The sequence below is a fragment of the Pteropus vampyrus genome, unplaced genomic scaffold, assembly GCF_000151845.1.
Source record: "Pteropus vampyrus isolate Shadow unplaced genomic scaffold, Pvam_2.0 Scaffold146, whole genome shotgun sequence".
NCBI classification, from domain to species: domain Eukaryota; kingdom Metazoa; phylum Chordata; class Mammalia; order Chiroptera; family Pteropodidae; genus Pteropus; species Pteropus vampyrus.
Window position 1 is genome coordinate 1,512,188 of NW_011888927.1, and position 20,128 is coordinate 1,532,315.

Sequence of the window (20,128 nt, forward strand, 5' to 3'; positions counted from 1 at the left end):
TAGAAGAAAATATAGGAATGAAACTAAAGGACCTTGGACTTAAAGAGGATTTTATGAATTTGACCTCAAAGGCAAGGGAAGTAAAAGCAAAAATAAATGAATGAGACTACATCAAATTAAAGAGCAAAAGAAACCATCAATAAGGTAAAGAGACAACCATCTGAATGAGAAATTATGTTTGCAAGCAACGCCTCCGATAAGGGCCTAACATCCAAAATATACAAAGAACTCATACAACTCAATAACAACAAAAAAACAAACGATCCAGTCATAAAATGGGCAGAGAACCTGAACAGACACTTCTCCCTAGAGGACATACAAATGGCCAAGAAATACATGAAATACAAGAAATACATGCTCAACATCGCTAGCTGTTAGAGAAATGCAAATCAAAGCCACAAATCAAATCTCACATCTGTTAGAATATCTGTAATCAACAGGACAAGTGATAACAAATGTTGGAGAGGATGTGGAGAAAAAGGAACCCTCATAGACTGCTGATGGGACCGCAAATTGGTACAGCCACTATGGAAAATAGCATAGAGGTACCTCAAAAAACTAAGAATAGATCTACCATATGATCCAGCAAGTCCTCTACTGGATATTTACCCGAAAGACTTGAAAACCCATATCTGTAAAGATATTTGCACACCAATGTTCATAGCAGCGTTATTCCCAGTGGCCAGGACATGGAAGCAACCGAAGTGTCCTACAATAGATGATTGGCTAAAGAAGCCGTGGTACATATATACAATGGAATATTACTCAGCCATAAGAAGAGATGAAATACTGCCATTTGCGACAACATGGATGGACCTCGAGATAATCATACTAAGCGAAATAAGCCAGACAGAAAAGTTGAAAATCACATGATATCACTTATACGTGGGATATAAACCTAAAAACAACAAATGAGCAGGACAAACAGAGACTCATGGACGTGGACTATAGTGGTTACCAGAGGGTAGGAGGTGGGGGAGGGGAGGGGAGGTAGACGGGGTAAAGGAAGTCAAATATAGGGTTTAGGAGGAGGGTGAAGTGGGTAAAGGGGATCAAATATATAGCAGCTGAAGAAAACTGGACTTTGGGTGGTAAACACACAAAAGAGTAGACATGTCAAATTTAATGTATACCTGAAAATTATGTAATTGTATGAACCAATATTATCCCAATAAACTTAATTAAAGAAATACTTATGGAATGGATCAATGAATTTCTGACTGAATCCCTCCTTTTTTTGGTCAGTTGTTTCTTTGAATTCTGAGAAGCTTCCAGAGGCAACTACTTCAAGGTATTCAGATAATTGTTCAAACTGGAAGTTACAGTGTAATGGATCTATGCTTGTTATTTTATTTTTTGTAATTAAAATTTTATATCAAAATATAAGTTGCATAGACTAAGATATAATCTTAGTTAATCAATAGTTATATCGTGGAATCCATTCTTAGGTGAAGAACTAGGTTTTAAAGAATATTTAGTGCCACTTAATTAATTGTACTTGAATGAAAAAAAGGAATTCTGACAATGATTTGGACAGTCATTGTAATAAATGTAGGATCCTTATAAAATTACTTCTTTGAATGGCATTATCATTTGGAAGTGTAGTTGTGTTTTATTTTTTGAAGTTATTTAAGAGTCTCATTTCTTCATCAAGAGTTTTTAACATGAGAAATGTGTACATATGTGCATCATATGTATCTTTTTCTGAATTAGGAATCCATAGTTTAGATAGCAAAAGTGAGGTGGGTGGGTGGTCTGTGACTTTCCTCTTTTACCTCCCCCCCACCACCAGAAAAAAAGATTAAGAACCATTGCTTTAAATCTCATATATCATAATTTGTATGTAGGGTTAGTCAATTTTTTTTCCTTACTATTCATTATGGAACATTCCAAACCTGTTAACAAAGTAGAGAGAACATTGTAATGAATCTCATGTATCAATAACCAGTTATTCAGCTTCAGTGGTTATTATCTCATGGTCATTTGTATTTAGTCTATACCCAATGTACTTTCTTCCTTTGGCTCTCCCCTAAGCCTTCCAGTTATTTTAAAGCAAATCCCAGATATCATTTCACTAATAAATATTTTAATATGTATCTCTAAGTGATAAACACTATTGTAAAAAACTATGGTACTATTGTCAAATATTAAAATAACCTATAATTCTTAATTTAATGTCATTAAAAAAATCAGTCATATTCAACTTCTTCTATTTGTGTCATACTTTTTTTAAGTCTTTAGAGTCCAAATAACCTTCCTACTTTGGTTATTGATTTTCCCTTTACATTTCTTTTAATCTGTAGGTTTCCCTACTATCTCTTTTTCCTGTTTTGCAATTTATTTGAATAAATCTCAGTCTAAAGAACGTTTACTATTCGAAAATAATGGGCATGTCTTACTCCTTTTTGTACTCCTTGCTTACATAGTAGATTACATTTTATAGGCATATTTTATAGGGATATTTGAAAATCATTTTGGAATTGTGGGGAGAAACTAGAAAGTTCGATTTCCTTTGTTAAAGTAGAAATTTTAGTGTGGAATTTGACACACTCTTAGGAAATATGGTCTTTTTAATAAAGAAACTCATTTCAGTTGCTTTGAAGACATTTTCTTCTGTATCCAAGACATTCTTTATTTCTTGTACTTCTTACCTTTTGAGACATAAATTAAAAACCAAAAACCTTTTATTGTTTTTTCCCATTTAAAAAAATATATTCTTACTTGTTTTTTTATAATTCAAAGTTACATAATTAGAATATCCTCAATAATTCTTCCTTCAGAGGCAAATGCTCAATAGTTTAATAATGAATGTAAGCTTCCAGCCTTTTAAAAAATATTTTATGTAATTTTTAAAGGAATAATAGTTTATATACTATTGTATAACATGCTTTTTCTGTTTGGTCATTTTTCCATTTTAGAAAACAAAAATCTATCTTCAAAGGCCTTATTTTGTATAGTATATATATATATATATCTATATATCTATATATATATATATTTGTAATCAGTTTGCCGAGTATATGACTCTTGATTTCTAGCTTTTCTATGTTTTTCATTTATGATCTGTCACATGGTTTTTTCTGTGATGTGTAACTTATTCCAGTTGTATATGTAGAAAAAGTTCCAGGCATGGACTGCACATTTGTCCTGAGTAATGTGCAGTTTAATTTCATTCAGTAAACTTGTTTTTGCCGCTTTGAAGTACAATTGTTGGGAAAAGTGTCAAAGCATTAGGAAAATAGGTTTCAAAAGTATCATTACAAAAAGAACTTCTGTCTTTAAAAAATTTAGTTTTAATTGATTCTAGTCTAAAAGTAAGCCTTCTTATCTAAAATATATACTAGATGAGCTGCTGCTTTAGTGAAAGGCACTCATTTACCTTTGGTAACTTCTGTAAGTAGTAATGTTATCCTCAATGCAGTGCTTTTTTCTTTCAGAGATAAAAAGAGTAATCAAAAGAAGAAGAAGATGTTGGGATCTGAACGTGGTGTTGTGGAAGAATGGTTATCAGAATTCAAGGTAAATTAGATTGAGGATATGAATGTGTCATATGAGTCTATATCTCAGTTATTTAAACAGTGAATATGTGTTCTATGGAAAAACCATAACAAATGTTATGATATGTAGTGGAAATATCAAAATATGAAATAACATGCTTCCATAATTACAACTCTTAAAAAGGCACTAATGTGAATAATGTCTAGAAGATAATTTGTAAAAATGAAAATAGGATTGATGAGGGTATATGTAGATTTTAAAATATATTCAGTTAGAGAGGGGATGCCTCCAAGTTTTAATATAGCATAGAGATGGGATTTTTGCCTTATATTTTTATTTCCTGTAATTGCAATCATACTTTGATTTGATTGAAAACTATAATTTACGAACACTATAGAAGTAACTTTTATAAACATAAAATATAAGAATTGAAATATATCCTATACTATTTTTTTAGACTAGATTAGTTGAAGGTGACCCATTTTCAGTAATCTTGGTATAATGTGTGATCTCTAATCATTTTTTTGGTTAAATAATTAGAATTGTATAATATAACATCCTAACTTAATTTCTTTTATCAACTCTTATGGCTATTTCTTGTATTAATTATTTTTACCTTTTTTTAGTTACTCTGTTTTAAATCTTTTCAAGAGAAACTCATGTAAACTAAAATTTCTGAATTCCCAAATATTAAGTTTACTTTTGTTTTCTTTTGATGTTTCTGTTAGGCATTGCCTGACACTCAGATCACCAATTATGCAGCAACTTTACACCGGAAAAAAACGCTGGTACCAGCCCTCTATAAAGTTATTCAAGATTCAAATAATGAGGTAGGAGAGTTTATAAGAAAAATAATTTCAATATAGTAAAATGAACTGTATGTACTAAAACACATACATTTAAGTTTTATAGTTTTCCCTACTCGTTTTTTCTTTTATTTTAATCCTTTTTAAGGGACTAGAAAACTTTCTGTCTGCTGTTTTTCATTCCGAGAGTTGCTTTGGCTTTCCCCATGCCCTCTGTCTCCATATTTTCAAATGTTTTGATCAAATTTGTTCCTGTGGAGGACAGCATGTTTTGATTCTTCATTCGAGTGACTATCACCTCAGTAGATTACTTATTTAATTTGAAATTTATCTCTGTTTCTTCTTCTGGAATGTTTCCTTTTCTGGAAGCCAAATTTTACCCATATACTGAAGATTTATTAATTTTAAATATTGTTTGCAGTTATTTTATTGACAATATAGAACTATGTCTGATTGATCACTCTAATCAGTGAACTCAAACTGGTAACATGAAATGATATTGCTAGTAAATTTACCTTGAAAATGATCAGAGAAAGCACTTTTTAGCCTAAATAGTCAAGATTAATAAACTTAGAGTAAGAATTTCCCATTATTCAGTTTTTTAATAGAGGAAGGGAAAAATGCAGCTATTGAATCTATTTGTTAATTTATGCAAAATACACACATTATCTTTTCATTAACACAATAGTATGACATATAGTTTTATCACCACTGGATTCATGTATGCTTTAAAATGAAAATGAAAGGAACACACAGGAAAGTAGCTTCTTATCTTCCCAGATACAGCCTCCAAGAGTGCCTCTGCTGTGTACTGGAGTGAGTTTGAAGAAGTTCAGGTAATCATCTCCTAACCAGCAGCTTAACTTAAAGTGCATCTTCATTTTTGTCCTATCACTAAAAGCTTGCTTATTGACCTCTTTCTTTCCTATCTCTTAAACTTGGATTGGCTCTCCGTTAGACTTGCATCTGTTGCTATTTGTAGCAGCAATTGCAGGATTCATTTGCTTCTTTTTTTCTTGCTTTGTATTTACGAATGGTTTATAACTTTAGGTGTGGTAATGTACATGTATGCGTATCCTAGGTCAGGAGTTTTCAGATTTCTGTTTGAATAATGAATGTGTGTATTCCCCACCCCTTATTTTGCACTATCTTAACATTTAAGCTTTGCTTTAAAAAATTTTTTTATGCTTTCTCTTTAGATTGTAAGCTCTTCATGGGCAGTGGTCATATATTCTATATTTGATACTTCCTAGAATCTAGTATTTTATCATAATGATAAAATTATTACATAATGAATACTTAATAAATCTTGATTAGAAGGATAGTGAAACACAAAATGAGATTCTAAAATGCCATCATTTTCAATGGGACTCACAAGTGTATAAAAAGTATCGGTTTCGTTTTTTCTTTTATACTTTGGAAATTATGACGTTAAAGTTATTCATATTATTTTATATTATCATATTTCATAATATTAACGTGTCAGACCTTGTCATGGCTAGAAAGGGAAAAATTACAACTTGAGACATTCAAGATCAAGATCCAACAGTCATTACAATCAGCCACTTGTCAGAGCAGGTCTGTCTGTCCATTCTTTCTCGTATTGGGTTATAAGATTCTAACCATGTGTTCATACTTAAGAATAACAGAATTTTAAGCTCTATAGAAACTCGAAGCAATTCTGGACTTTAGTCCTAGAAGAAAGGCCCTTTTAGTCCTGATTTTGCCATGTTCTGAAATGTTATCAAGCGTATTATTTAGTTAACAGGAAATTATTTCTTAAAAATGTCACTTGCCGTATATAATATTAATTTAAACTTATGACACTCTTACAGTTTTGCTTTAAAGACTATAAAAGTTCTTAAGAAAGTATATTTCCTAGAAGTTTAATATTACATATATGGCCAACCTGGACTATAGCTTAAGTTTTAATCTATAAACCAACATAATGCTTTGTTTTTCTTTTTTCCCTCCTTCCAGATCCCTTAGTCACCAGTTCTTTCACATCTTCCACTCAGGGAGACCTCTATCTTTCTCCATTTTAAATGCGAGACTAAAAATGTCAAATGGGCATGTAATATACTGCCTTGCAGTCTTGCTTTACTTCTTTAGTATACTGTCTCACTGTTCATTTCACACCATTTTCTCCCTCATACTCTTACCTTTTTTAATCCTCATTCTCACCTTGCTTTCTCTGTATTAAAAAGCATAAGAAAATAGTTGGGAATGCTCTTATTTTCCCATACACATTTACCACTCTGCCTGCATCTCTACCCATACTCTCATGCCTTTTCTGTTACTCATTGGAGGAAGTATCCCAGGTTGTGATCTCCTCCACTTAGACCTGAATCTCATCTTCTCTGGCCCCCTCAAAGATTGCTCCTTCAATTATCCCCTCTCTTTCCTCCTTGATTGATTTTTTCCCTTCCCTGATGAATACTGTAAATAACCATATTCTGTTTTGTAAAAACCTTCTTTATCTCGGAACCTAAACAGGATCAGGCCTGGTTAGTACTTGGATGGGAGACCACCTAGGAAGACCAGGTGCTATAGGCGTAACAGAAAAATAAGGGATTGTAAGATGACAAGGTCCTTGCAATCTGTGAGGTCAACCAAGGGTTGCCTCACACAAAACAAAACAAAACAAAACCAAAAGCAAAAAAAAAAAAAAACTTCTTTGATTTGCCTTATATTTTATTACCTACCCCATTTCTCTGCCCCTCTTCACAGATGAACCTCACGAAGTATTGCTTACTTGTAGCCTCTGTCTACTTGACCCCTTTTCCTCACTTCACATTCTTTCTTTAACCCAATTTGGGCCTCAGTCTCCATTATTCCACCCAGACTGCTCTCATTGTGTTCATTGGATATCATGTTTTTTTAGTAATTAATCATTTGGCACTGTTTGCTACATTTGGGGAAGGTTTCAATTATTCATAAGCTTTTTTTTTAACCAGAGGATAATGATTTTTAACACCTCTTGATGTAGGATAACCCATTTATCCCACATAGGTCGGAGTCATTTGTGATACTGAGAAATTGAGAACATAATGGCCTGATACAAATGCTTAGAATTAAAGATTTTAACAGATAGCACTGACAAGTTTTTAACTATCTTATTTTGCAGTAGTATCTGATTAAGTTACTAGGTTGCCAGCCACTCCTCTTCTTGGCTTAAAAAAAAAAAAATTAGAGTAATAATTTTCATAACTGTATCTCTTTGTTATGCTTAATTAAAATATAATATGCCAGTGTATTTCTTGCTATTGGGGAAAGGAAGTTAAGACCTTATAACATAAACAAATTGTAATTGTTCCAGGACCAATAAAATTTAGAGAAGGTAATTTTAGAGTCTTTTACTAAAAAAGGAAAGTAGATTTGAAAGTTGTATATATATGTTTAATAAGTAAATTTATGGGAGCAGTAATCTTTAATTCCCTAAAAGAGGTGAATATTATTGTCAGTACTTTTAAAAGATGCCAGCCATTAACTATTTTTAAAAATTTAATACTTCATATTTAGCACTATGTGAAACATACTATTTGTAATTATACAACTCTCACATCCTACTCCACTTTCATTCTAATATAAGAAATGTGCTATAATGGGAACATCAACTTTGTGTCAGAAGACCTAAATTCCAGTGTCTTCTTCCACCACTAACTTCTTTGACCTTGGGCAAATTGTCTCACTGATCTAGACTTCAGTGTGAGGCGCTAATTGGAATGTTTTTTTTAAGATTTCAAATACTGTGATAGTTACTAGACTAGGATATGTGTGTATAACTTTTTTTAGCTTTAGAGTTGTTCCTTAGGAGCTAAGCTTAACTCATCTAAATATATTAACTGTGCAATCAACATAGGATTTGTTGACTTTTAATCTACAGCTGTGAAAGTAGTGATTTTCTTCTAGTGTTAGATTATTACAGATGTACATAACTACATTCAGACAGATTTTCAAATGTATATGTATTATTTTAATCATTCAGAATAGAAATAAGCATATAAATTACTAAATATTTCATTTTCAAGCAGTATTAAATTTTAAACTTTTTTATAGTTTCCTGTCAGTGTTTTGTCTGCATTTTAAAATCACAGTTTTGTGTAGTCTGCAGTTATTCCAGCTAAACCATTCTAAATTGACAGTACAAGTTTAAAGAAAAGGGGGAGACTTATTTAAACTGTTTATCTTCTTCAGTTTTCAAGGTCATGAAGTTCCTCATAAGTCGTGTTGTGTTATATACAGAATTGGCCAATTAAACATTGGAAAAGCTGTTTCTGTATACTTTCCTCCTCTTCAAAATCTTTCAAATAAATATAATTAATAGAATTTAAGTCATTTTTACTTTTTACAATCATTAATTTTAAATATGAGCTAACATTTTGGATGTCCAAATATTATGTATTGCAAAGTCCCTTTCTCTACTGATGGTATATAATTTGTTTAAATCACAGTCTTAAGTTGATATTTAAAGTTTATTTCCAACAAGATTATTTGAAATTATTTTCTTCCAATAGAAACTTTTTAAAATGGAGGATAGTAAGGGTTCTAAGAATAGAAAAAGTAACTCACTAAATATATGTGTGGTACATTGGTTAAAGAACAAATTATCTAATCAATTTAGTAATACAGTATATTAAAAGATATGTTGATATTATAAGGGCGCAAAGTATTTCTTATAGTTAGGTTGGTCAGTTTATATGTAGTCTCTGTACATAAATAGAGATTAAGTTTTTGGCTGCATTCATTCAAAATATGTAAAAATTAATGTTGAGAGTTTACTTTGAAAATACTATATAAGTATACATGCCTTAAAAATATATAGTTACAGCCAAAAGAATGGACGTAAGTAATTCACTTTATTTCCTTTTAGCTCCTGGAGCCTGTCTGCCATCAGCTGTTTGAGCTCTATCGGAGCTCTGAAGTTCGACTTAAGAGGTTTACACTGCAGTTCTTGCCAGAATTGATGTGGGTTTATTTACGGCTTACAGTTAGCCGAGACAGACAGAGTAATGGTTGCATTGAAGCACTTCTGTTAGGAATCTATAATTTGGTAAGTTGAAAATGATAGTTTGGGAAATTTAAAGTATTTTTTAAAATCCTCTGAAATATTTAAATGTTTAGAGGAAAAGAGATTGAAATGTCTACTGAATAATTTATTTGAGTTAATTAAATTGAGTACAGAGTTGCTTAATGATGCATTTTATAAAGTAGATAAAACTATTATAATTGACAGCATTGCTAATATTTTATGACTTATTTTTATTTATTAGGGTGACATTAATTAATAAAATTATATAGGTTTCTAGTGTATAATTCAATAATACATCATATGTGTATTACATTGTATGTTCACCACCCAAAGTTAAATTTCCTTCCAACCCCCTTTACCTTTACCTCCTTCCACCCTCTCCACTTCCCTCTGATAACTACTAAACAGTTGTCCATGTCCATGAGTCTGTTTGTTTATCTTGTTTGTAGCTTTCAGTTTTATATCCCACATATGAGTAAAATCATATGATTCTCAACTTTTTCTGACTTATGTGGCTTAGCATGATTATCTCAAGATCCATCCATGTTGTCACAAATGTCAGTATTTATCTTTTCTTACAGCTAAGTAATATTCCGTCTTCTTTATCCAATCATCTACCAAAGGCACTTATATTGTTTCCATGTCTCGGCCACCATGAATAATGCTGCTATGAACATAGGGGTGCATAAATCTTTATGGATAAATGCTTTCAATTTTTGGGGGGTAGATACCCAGAAAAGGGATTGCTGGGTCATATGGTAATTCTAGTTTTTTGAGGAACCTCCATACTGATTTTCATAGTGGCTGTACCAATTTACATTCCCACCAGCACTTTATGAGAGTTCCTTTTTCCCTGCAACTTCTCCAACACTTGTTATTACTTGTCCTGTTGATGATAGCCATTCCAACAGGTTGAGGTGGTATCTCATTATGGTTTTGATTTGCATTTCCCTAATAGCTAGTAAAGTTGAGCATCTTTCCATATGTCTTTTGGCCATTTGTATGTCTTCTTGGGAGAAGTGTCTGTTCAGGTCCTCTGCCTGTGTTTTAATTGGATTGTTTTTTCATTGTTGAATTGTATGAGTTCTTTGTATATTTTGGATTTTAACCCCTTATCAGTGGAGTTGTTTGCAGATATCTTCTCCCATTCAGTTGGTTGCCTCTTTGTCTTATTGATGGTTTCTTTTGCTGTGCAGAAGCCTTTTAGTTTGATACAGTCCTATTCATTAATTTTTGCTTTTACTTCCCTTGCGTTTGAGGTCAAATTCATAAAATCTTCTCTAAATCCAAAGTCCATGAGTTTACTACCTATGTTTTCTTCTATGCAATTTATTGTTTCAGGTCTTATATATTTAAGTCTGTGACTTATTCTTCAAATTATTTTATTTGACCAATATTTATAAATGCTTTGCATGTAAAATTTTTAAAATTTACTTTTAGTCATCATTTGATAATATATTATGTATTTGATACTATATTGTTTATGAAACTCTTAGGAATTCTCAAGTATACCTTCAATACTAGTATTCTTTTTTTTTTTTTTTCACACGGTGCTCAGTTTATGACACTGGTATTGAAATTCCTTCCCTTAGAAGTCATATTCTGTGTATTGAGTACTCATTGTAAATAAATACTCCACATAATAAAATTAAGTTTTATAGTTGAGAGGTATTATAGTACCTCATGAAACATTGAGTCTCACAGTAAATAATATTCTTCTGCACCAGTTTTCACTCCTCTAAGTATTATCCCTTAAATCATTAGAAAACATTTTCATCACTAGAACATGTATCTGAAGGAAGGAGCTTGGCCTTTGGAGTCACTTATATTTTATTTAAAACCAGACCCTGCCACTTATAGACTGTTTTAAATTTGGGTAAGTTACTTAATATCTTGACTTAAGTTGCCTCATCTGTAAAACAGAAATAAAACGTTGTTACAGGATTAAAAGCATTTGGAAGAATCCAGCATGTTACCTGAAGTATTTAACAAATGTTATCATTTTTATTATTAGTAGTAGTAGAAGTATAATTATAGGTGAGTTTTTTTTAATGAAAAGCTGGTCTAGGTATAAAATTCTCTATTTTGTTAATTTGCCTGATTGTTTTTTTTAAAGCAGAGAATTTGTTTCATATATCACTGTGTCTCTAGTGCTTACTTAGCACAGGCATTTAGTAAATGTTTATCGATTTGATAATTTAGTGTTTTAGATTATGTTTAGCATTAAGCTATCATTTTTATTAATTTGTTCAGTGTAATAGAATTTAGTAGAGGGAAAAATTGAAGCAAAAATATTTTGTATAGCAGTTCTTGACAGTGCTAGTTTGTTGGTGCTATGGTTTAGTTATCTTTTGGCATCTCAAACATATACTATACTATTAAATAATGCTCAATTATATGTCAGAAATATAATCTTGGGCTTCTGTCTTCTTTTAATTCCCTTGATATCTGTATTCTCTCTTCTCTGTGTTTCTCAATTTTTCTTACCACACCGGTTTTCTTTTATATATTCATTTCTCTTTTTTCTTTTTTCTTCTTTCCCTCCCTGGTCCTTCTCCCTTGATTCAGGTAGCCTCAGGGAGAGTTTTGTATTGCCCTCAGCTTAAGCAAATTTCAGAACACCCTTCACACAAATACAAATATAAATTAAAATATTTGGCTTAATTTAAAATTTGGGAATAAAATTAAAATTTTATTGCCTAACTTAAATCAGGTACATTTATCTTAGACTTTCTCTGAGGCACAATGACCCAAATATGGCAGTAACTAATTTGACTACAAAGCAGTTAAATGATCTCTCTAGGGAATTTTTAAACTGCTTTTCCTGCCGAAATCAGAGGTAAGGCCATTTTTCACATATAATTGCTACTCTCCTATGACATATTAAACTCAGAAATGAGCACTATAGGGAAGTTCTTTGGGTTTGATTTTTGGTGATAATAGTTGTTTTTATTGTTGTTTCTTCCTTTTATGCTATGTAACTACTTGGTCTATCTCTGACCACCTTCCTGCTAGGTCTGCTAAGGGCAGGCTTCTCTTTGGATTTTATACCTGTTATGTGTACTAATATGAGTTGTTTAGACAAAGACTAAAATAAGGCAGTAGAGAAAAGGAACGATGCAAGAGGAAAAGGAGCAATGCAAAAATGCTGGTGTAGATTTTGTTGATGCCTGTAGCAGATTGGAGGTGCCAGAAACTGTAGGCATAAAGGTCACTGTTGTCCTTTTCATTAAAAGATAAAGTGCTTTTAAATTTTAAAATTCACAAGAATTTTCTTGCAGTTCAGTAAAAATTACCTAAATATGAACTTATTTTTAATCACTTGGACTAATGTTATCTTAATATATAGTTTATTTCAAGTCATTAGTTTATTCTGAAAATTGTAAGAGTTTCTTTTAGTCAAGATTCATTCTGTGTTAGAACAGTGTTTTTTTCTTATTTTCATAAGTGTAGCTCTCTTGGCTAAGATCTTTAATTTTAATGTTTAACTCAGCCATGTTTCTACTTAAGGATCTTATCACTTGTAATTTCCCTGTACTATATGTAAATTTAACATGAAAATTGACTTGTATTACTGCTTCATGTCTTTGCTGTCATGTTGTATTTTTTATATAATATTGCACTCAAATCTCTCAAAGTAGTGTTTTTTAGATATTACTGTTTCTATAAAGAGATAATAGTGTAGTAATATTTTAATATACTATTTCTAATAATCTTTCTTACCAATAATATGCTCAATAAATTAAGAAAGTAATTATTCTTTCTTATATTCCTGTGATTATTTTATTATCTTTGTATATTTTTTTTACTATAGGAAATTGCTGATAAAGATGGAAACAATAAGGTTCTATCTTTTACTATCCCTTCTTTATCTAAGCCTTCAATATACCACGAGGTAAGTAAGATTGAAAGGTGGAATTATTTAAAATTATGTTGAATAAGAGATAAAAGTCAGTTTATTACCGAAGATAGCTATTTGTAACACACCTTTACTGATATGCTTTTTAAAAGTAGATGTTTGTTAGTAGTGATATAAAGTTGAGCTACTGTCAAGGGAGGCAGAAAGTAATTAATGGAAAATTTTCCTTTAATTTTTGTTTAATTCTTTTGTATTCTTCGACCAGTATTATTTTCAGTCTTTTTTATTAGTCTTGTATGAATTTTCTTTAATTTTTAAAAGTTTCCATATTAATTAGAAATCATTTATGTTAGATTGATTGGTTTTTATTATTTTTTAGGAAAATGGCTACTTAGAAGAATATTAATACTGTAATTTCCCTTTAAAGGAGTCTAGTTGATGAATTCTAGCTATTCAATAACATACTTTAGATTTTTCCTTATATTTACTTGATTGAAGAATGTGAGAATACTAATGATCGTATAGTTAGATGACTCTGTTGAGCTGAATTCCTTCTGCCTGCTCTTTTTAAGGATATATATTACAAATCAAGCTTCTAGTCTCTTGTAGTCTTTAGTGCGTAAAGTTGTGAAGAAAGCATTTAAAGAAACTTCACCAGTAATCTAAAAATTATATTTTGTTTTCTTATTAACAGTCAGTAGCCTGTTGTCTCATAGCTCTATGCAGCTATTTCTTTTCTTAATTCCCTTGGGATTTTGTTCTGTATTGGAAATAGAATGCCTCCTAATTAGCAAGGACTCATTTTAGCATAGAATATTTCTGAGTAATAGATTTTAATTAAGTCCTGTGTGTCATGTTATGAAATAAAATGGTGGATAGTGAAACATTTATGAGTGGATGGATCTTCTAACTTTTGAAACATGAAATCAGTCACCATTAAAGAGACAGTGATCATAGTCTTCAATATTGTTTGTGTTATATAATTATAACTCTACACCTTGCTTGCTTTGTAGTAGAATGGGATTAATGAGAATACTTACCTACCTGACGTTAGACAAACTTCCTAATTTGAATGCAGTCCCCAAGACTGCTCTGTGTTCTAGAATACAAATAAAACTGATGTATTTGTAACCTGTAGTCTTTTCAGCAAATTTTCTTATCTGTGTCCTAAGTGTAGATTTATTTCATAATCTTTCAAAAAAAATAAAGCAGTATGCCTTTTATTTTATGTATCATATAATTTTCAAAAAGAGCTATAGAATGTATATAATTGAAAAATGGAAAAGGTTTTGAAAGAGAAGAATGGTCTGAAACCATTCTTTTGTAGATTTTTCCTTAATTTTAGAGACACAGTCTCATACTTTACCTTATTTTTGTAGCCATCAACGATTGGATCCATGGCTTTGACAGAAGGGGCATTGTGTCAGCATGATCTCATCAGAGTTGTTTATAGTGACCTTCATCCTCAGAGGGAAACATTTACTGCACAAAACCGGTAATGGTAAAAACTGTGGACAGTAATAATTGTTAATTTATACTTAACAGTTAACTATAATTACTTTGGTTCAAGTTTGGTGTGAGAAGAGGCAAAAAGTTAATTATGTCATACTAGTGAAATACATTATAATAAAATACCCATCCATCTAATGCATGGTACTATGTTATGGTCATCTTATATAAAGCAATGTAAAAACCAGATTCATGTTCTAGCACTACAATTTAGAAGCCATCCTCTTGGGCAGTGTATCTACTGTCTACGTCTTGCTTTCTTGAATGGGTTAATGAGAATATATACCTACATGAAATGAGACAAATTGCATAGTTTGAATGCACAGTCCCCAAGACTGCCCTCACTTCTAGCACCAGTTGTAAGTTCGGGGGATTCCCATAACCACTCTTAGGTTTGATAACTTGATAGGACTCACAGAACTCAGTGAATGAAAGCTATTATATTCAGAGTTATGGTTTATTACAAGGAAAGGATACAGATTAAAATCAGCCAAAGGGAGAGATGCATAGAGTCTAGAGGGTTCCAAACGCAAAGTTTCTGTTGTCCTTGCTCATGATGTCAGGATGCATTATCCTCCCAGCATCAGTGTATGACCATATGCATAGAGTTAGGCTAAGGCGAGCTTCAGAGTCCACAGTTTTTATTGGGCTCCATTATATATAAAAGTATGATTGATTAGATTGATTGCTCACAAGGTTGATCTCAGTCTCCAGGTTAATTGATACCGTGTGACCCAAAGCCCCACCCTAAATCACATGATGGTTCTTTCTGGTGTAGTCAGCTCCCACCCAAGAATGTTAAATGTGGCCAGCCCTGCCATAAGATCTGTTGTCACTAGCCCCCACCCTACAAAAAGACATTCTCATCAGGTATGACATAGGTTACTTCCTCGTGGAGGCAAAAGCCAAAGCCAAATTCTTTACATTACTAGGTAGGCCATTCCCTGACCTTTGGCTAAAACTCTTTTAAACAAAAACAATTATGTTTATTTGGGCATCTATTTTTAGTATAGCATTTGTGTGACAAATACAGATAGCAATGTGATTATGAATATGCCTAGTATTTGAGGAATCAATATAAATTAGAGATAGATTTGAAGAAATAACTAATTTGTTCTATAAAACCATTACACACATTTTCATCTTTTTGTATCAATTTGGTTACTCTTTGCCACCCCGCCCCATCCTGATCTGCTGCTACCTGTACTTTATGATAAAATTGAGCAGAACTAATTTGGTGATGATCAGATCCAGTTCTTCTCTCAGGATAGTCATTTTTTATTAGTATTCATCCTAAGGAGGCTTTAATTCAATTTACCAATACATTTGACCATCAATATCAGTATTATAACCTTACCAACAATGCCAGTGTTATACCATATCACAGAATGGCAGTACATGTAAACTGAAAAATAAGAGTCATAGATACTGGCATATCACATCACCAAAATATCTCCCCAAGCAATGCTACTGAAGTTTGTAGGCTTCCATTTGACTTAATCAGGTTCTGAAAACAGGAGTGGTCTCACCAGCATATGGCTGGGATATATACTCATTGATACCAGTCACCTTCCAGTTCTGGAAGGGTTTCTCCTGATGGGCATAGATAGGTCATAGATATATCCTATTTTAATGCACTCCTCTGATTCCTGTAGTGATTTTCATAGGCCCATTCCTCATACAGGCGCCCCTTTAATAGGCTAGTTTTCCATTGCCCTCCTGCCTGACCATGTGGCTAGGTCATTGGCCACCACCCACGAGTTGGTAAAAATCTAAACATAGTAGCAAACAGTTAAGTTCAGACATCAGACTAATTTGTTTTTAACTTCTTCAATCAGAGTGATGGTCTTCCTAACAGAGTGCAGTCTACTCATATTAGAACTGCCATCCAGGCCCCCTCCACCCATGGCGGCTGGGCTGAGTGCCCACCAAGTCTCACTGCCTGCATTGTCTAGGCATGCCCAGTGTGGGTGCAGCAGCCTTGGTCTTGGGAGCACCCAAGTAGCAGCTGGCAGCTGGGTGAGGAGGAGCTGAGAGGCCCGTGGTAGGCGAGGGGCCAGGTTGGTCCAGAGCTGAGCAGCCGGATCCTTCATGGTGAAAGATTTGAGATTATTCTCTCTCCTCTGTGTAGTTGGTAGTTTGGGTGGTGAGAAGATGGTTGACAGTGTCAAAACCTTTCTCCAGGACCTTGCCAAGAGAATCAAAGACTCCATCTGGGGAGTTTGTACCATCTCAAAGCTAGATGCTTGAATTCAGCAAAAGAGAGAGGAGTAGCATCGAAGAAGGGCAAGTAGTGTCCTGGCACAGAGGAGAGCCCAGAGCATAGAGAGCGAAGCAGGAGAGTAAGCCACATGTTGTTCGTAGCATTTTCTTTTTCTTTTTCTTTTTTTTTTAAGTGTATTGGGGTAACATTGGTTAATACAATTATATAATTTTTAGGTGTACGTTATCATTTGACATCTATATATTCTATTGTGTGTTACCACCCAAAGTCCGGTTTCTTTCAGCTACCATATATTTGATCTCCTTTACCCATTTTACCCTCCCCCTCCCCCCCTACATTTGACCCCCTTTACCTCGTCTAGCTCCCCCCTCATCCCCCACTCCCTACCCTCTGGTAACCACTAGTCTATAGTCCATGTCCATGAGTCTCTGTTTGTCCTGTTCATTTGGTGTTTTTAGGTTTATATCCCACACATAAGTGATATCATGTGATTTTCAACTTTTCTGTCTGGCTTATTTCGCTTAGTATGATTATGTCAAGGTCCATCCATGTTGCAAATGGCAGTATTTCATCTCTTCTTATGGCTGAGTAATATTCCATTGTGTATATGTACCACAGCTTCTTTAGCCAATCATCTATCGTAGGACACTTCGGTTGGTTCCATGACCGGCCACTGTGAATAATGCTGCTATAAACATCATTGGTTGGTATTTTTCTGTCATTTTAAAGAGACTAAATACGGGGAGGGCGGGGGAAGATGTCAAAACACTTGTATGCTGCAACCTGCATGGCTAGAGGGTTAATATACCTGAGAGGGGGCAATGGACAGATGGAGAAAAACAGACAGTAGTATATACAAAAACTGGGGCCAGGTGGGACACTGCACTCTGCTCAGATACAGTGACCCCAAGGCAAGATCAGCATATTTATTATATACTTTTGAAGGTCAAGGAGGAAGTGGGAGTCTTCTTCTCAGGACTTGAGACTTGCTAGCAGCAATAATTTCCCAAAGCCTGTTTGTACCCGGTTATCTATGCTAAACTACAAGCAGCTGTCTGTTAACTGTTTTTTTGTTGTTATTGTTTTCTATTTTAATTTTTAAAGTATAACATTATATACTTGCGGTAAATTTAAAATAGATCACAGTATAAAGTAAAAATAGACGAGAGTACAAAGAGAAAAGTTTATGTGTCCTTCCAGAAAATGTTAATGCACGCAAAAGCATATATTCAACCTTAAACATGCCCAGGCCCATATACAATAGATTCAGTTGTACATGTTCTGCAACTTGTTTTTTTATTTAAGAGTAAATCTTGGACATATTTCTCTAGCAGCTTATAGAGATCTCCTCATTCTTTATTAATGACTGCCTAGTATTCTATATATGTACCATCAGTCTCATATTGACTGAAATTTTGATTTTTAGTTTTTTCTACTATAAACAACATTTCAAGGAACTCTTTTCTGTGTGTATGTGTGTGTGTATATATATTTGCATGGGAATACAAGATATCTGTAAGAAAAAGTCCTAGCAGTGTAATTGCTTTGTTAAAGAATGTCTGCTTTTTCAGTTTGTGTAGATATTGCCAAATTACCCTCCCCCAAATAACTGCACCAATTGAACCTACTGCCAGTAGTTTGAAGGTGCCTATTTCCTCATACTAACCCCCAATTCTGGGTATTTTCAAATTAAAAAATTTTGCCAATCCGATAGTTAAAAATTGATATCACATTGTTTTACTTGTCATTACTTTATTTATGACTGGGTTTGAACGCTTTTAATATGTTAATTCATTATTTTTCTTGACCTATGAACTGCTGTGTTCTTTTCTCTTATCAAATCGTGTATTTTTTTCCTAGTGATTTGCACGAGTGTATTAAATATTGAAGAAACTGTACTGCGTTTTACACCTTGCACATTTTCAGTTAATTATTGACTTTAATTTCTTTTTAATTGAGATATAATTCACATACCATAAAATTCACCCCTTTTCCTTAACATAATAAAGGCCATATATGACAAACCCTCAGCCAACATTTATACTTAATGGTGAAAAACTAAAAACCTTTCCTCTAAGATCAAGAACAAGGCAAGGCTGTCCACTGTTGCCACTCTTATTCAATATAACATTGGAGGTCCTAGCGAGTGCAGTCAGACAAGAGAAAGATATAAAGGCATCCAAATAGGAAATGAAGAAGTCAAACTGTCACTATTTGTGAATGACATGATTCTCTGTATAGAAAACCCTAAAGACTCCACAAGAACACTACTAGAAATAATAAGCAAATACAATAAAGTCTCTGGATGTAAAATCAACATCAAATATTCATAGCTTTCCTATACTAATGAAGTGTCAGAAAAAGAAGTGGAAAAAATAATTCCTTTTGCAATTGCAATAAAAAGAATAAAATACCTAGGAATAAATTTAACGAAATATGTGAAAGACCTATATAATGAAAACTACAAGACCCTATTAAAAGAAATTGAAGAAGATACAAAGAAATGGAAAGATATTCCGTGTTCTTGGATTGGAAGAATCAACATAGTTAAAATGACCGTATTACCTAAAGCATTATACAGATTTAATGCAATCTCCATCAAAATCCCATTGGCATTTTTTAAAGAAATAGAACAAAAACTCATCAGATTTGTATGGAAGCACAAAAGACCCTAAATTGCTAAAGCCATCCTGAGAAAGAAGAATTAAGCTGGAGGCATCACTCTGCCCGACTTCAGTTATATTTTACAAAGCGTCAGTAATCAAAACGACGTGGTATTGGCAGCAAAACATACACATGAACCAGTGGACAGTGGAACAGAATTGAGAGTCCAGAAGTAAACCCATATTTATGTGGCCAAATAATTTTCAACAAAGAAGCCGAAAACACACAGTGGAGAAAGGAAAGCCTCTTCAATAAATGATTTTGGGAAAACTGGAAAGCCACCTGCGGAAGAATGAAACTAGACTGTTGTCTATCACCATACACCAAAATTAACTCAAAATGGATTACAGACGTGAATATAAGACCTGAAACAATAAAAGGCATAGAAGAAGACATAGGAACTAAACTCAAAGACCTTGGACTTAAAGAGAATTTTATAAATTTGACCTCAAAGGCAAGGGAAGTAAAAGCAAAAATAAATGAATGAGACTACATCAAATTAAAAAGCTTCTGCTTAAAACAGTCAACAAGATAGA

At 33.0% G+C, this 20,128-nt stretch overlaps 1 protein-coding gene across 6 annotated transcripts in view; it reads left to right on the forward strand.

Moving 5' to 3' along the window:
• Nucleotides 1-20,128, forward strand: part of FAM126B (family with sequence similarity 126 member B) — a 64,910-nt gene that overhangs the window by 18,220 nt on the left and 26,562 nt on the right. For 5 of the 6 annotated variants that reach the window (XM_023535954.1, XM_023535955.1, XM_011369187.2 and 2 more), the window contains 5 exons: nucleotides 3,438-3,519; nucleotides 4,227-4,328; nucleotides 9,178-9,357; nucleotides 13,151-13,231; nucleotides 14,575-14,690. In XM_023535954.1, the coding sequence (XP_023391722.1) occupies nucleotides 3,469-3,519; nucleotides 4,227-4,328; nucleotides 9,178-9,357; nucleotides 13,151-13,231; nucleotides 14,575-14,690 (530 nt within the window). In that variant the 5' untranslated portion in view covers nucleotides 3,438-3,468. Of the gene's footprint in view, nucleotides 1-3,437; nucleotides 3,520-4,226; nucleotides 4,329-5,084; nucleotides 5,141-9,177; nucleotides 9,358-13,150; nucleotides 13,232-14,574; nucleotides 14,691-20,128 lie in introns of all 6 variants that reach the window. The other variant, XM_023535957.1, reaches the window with a different exon arrangement.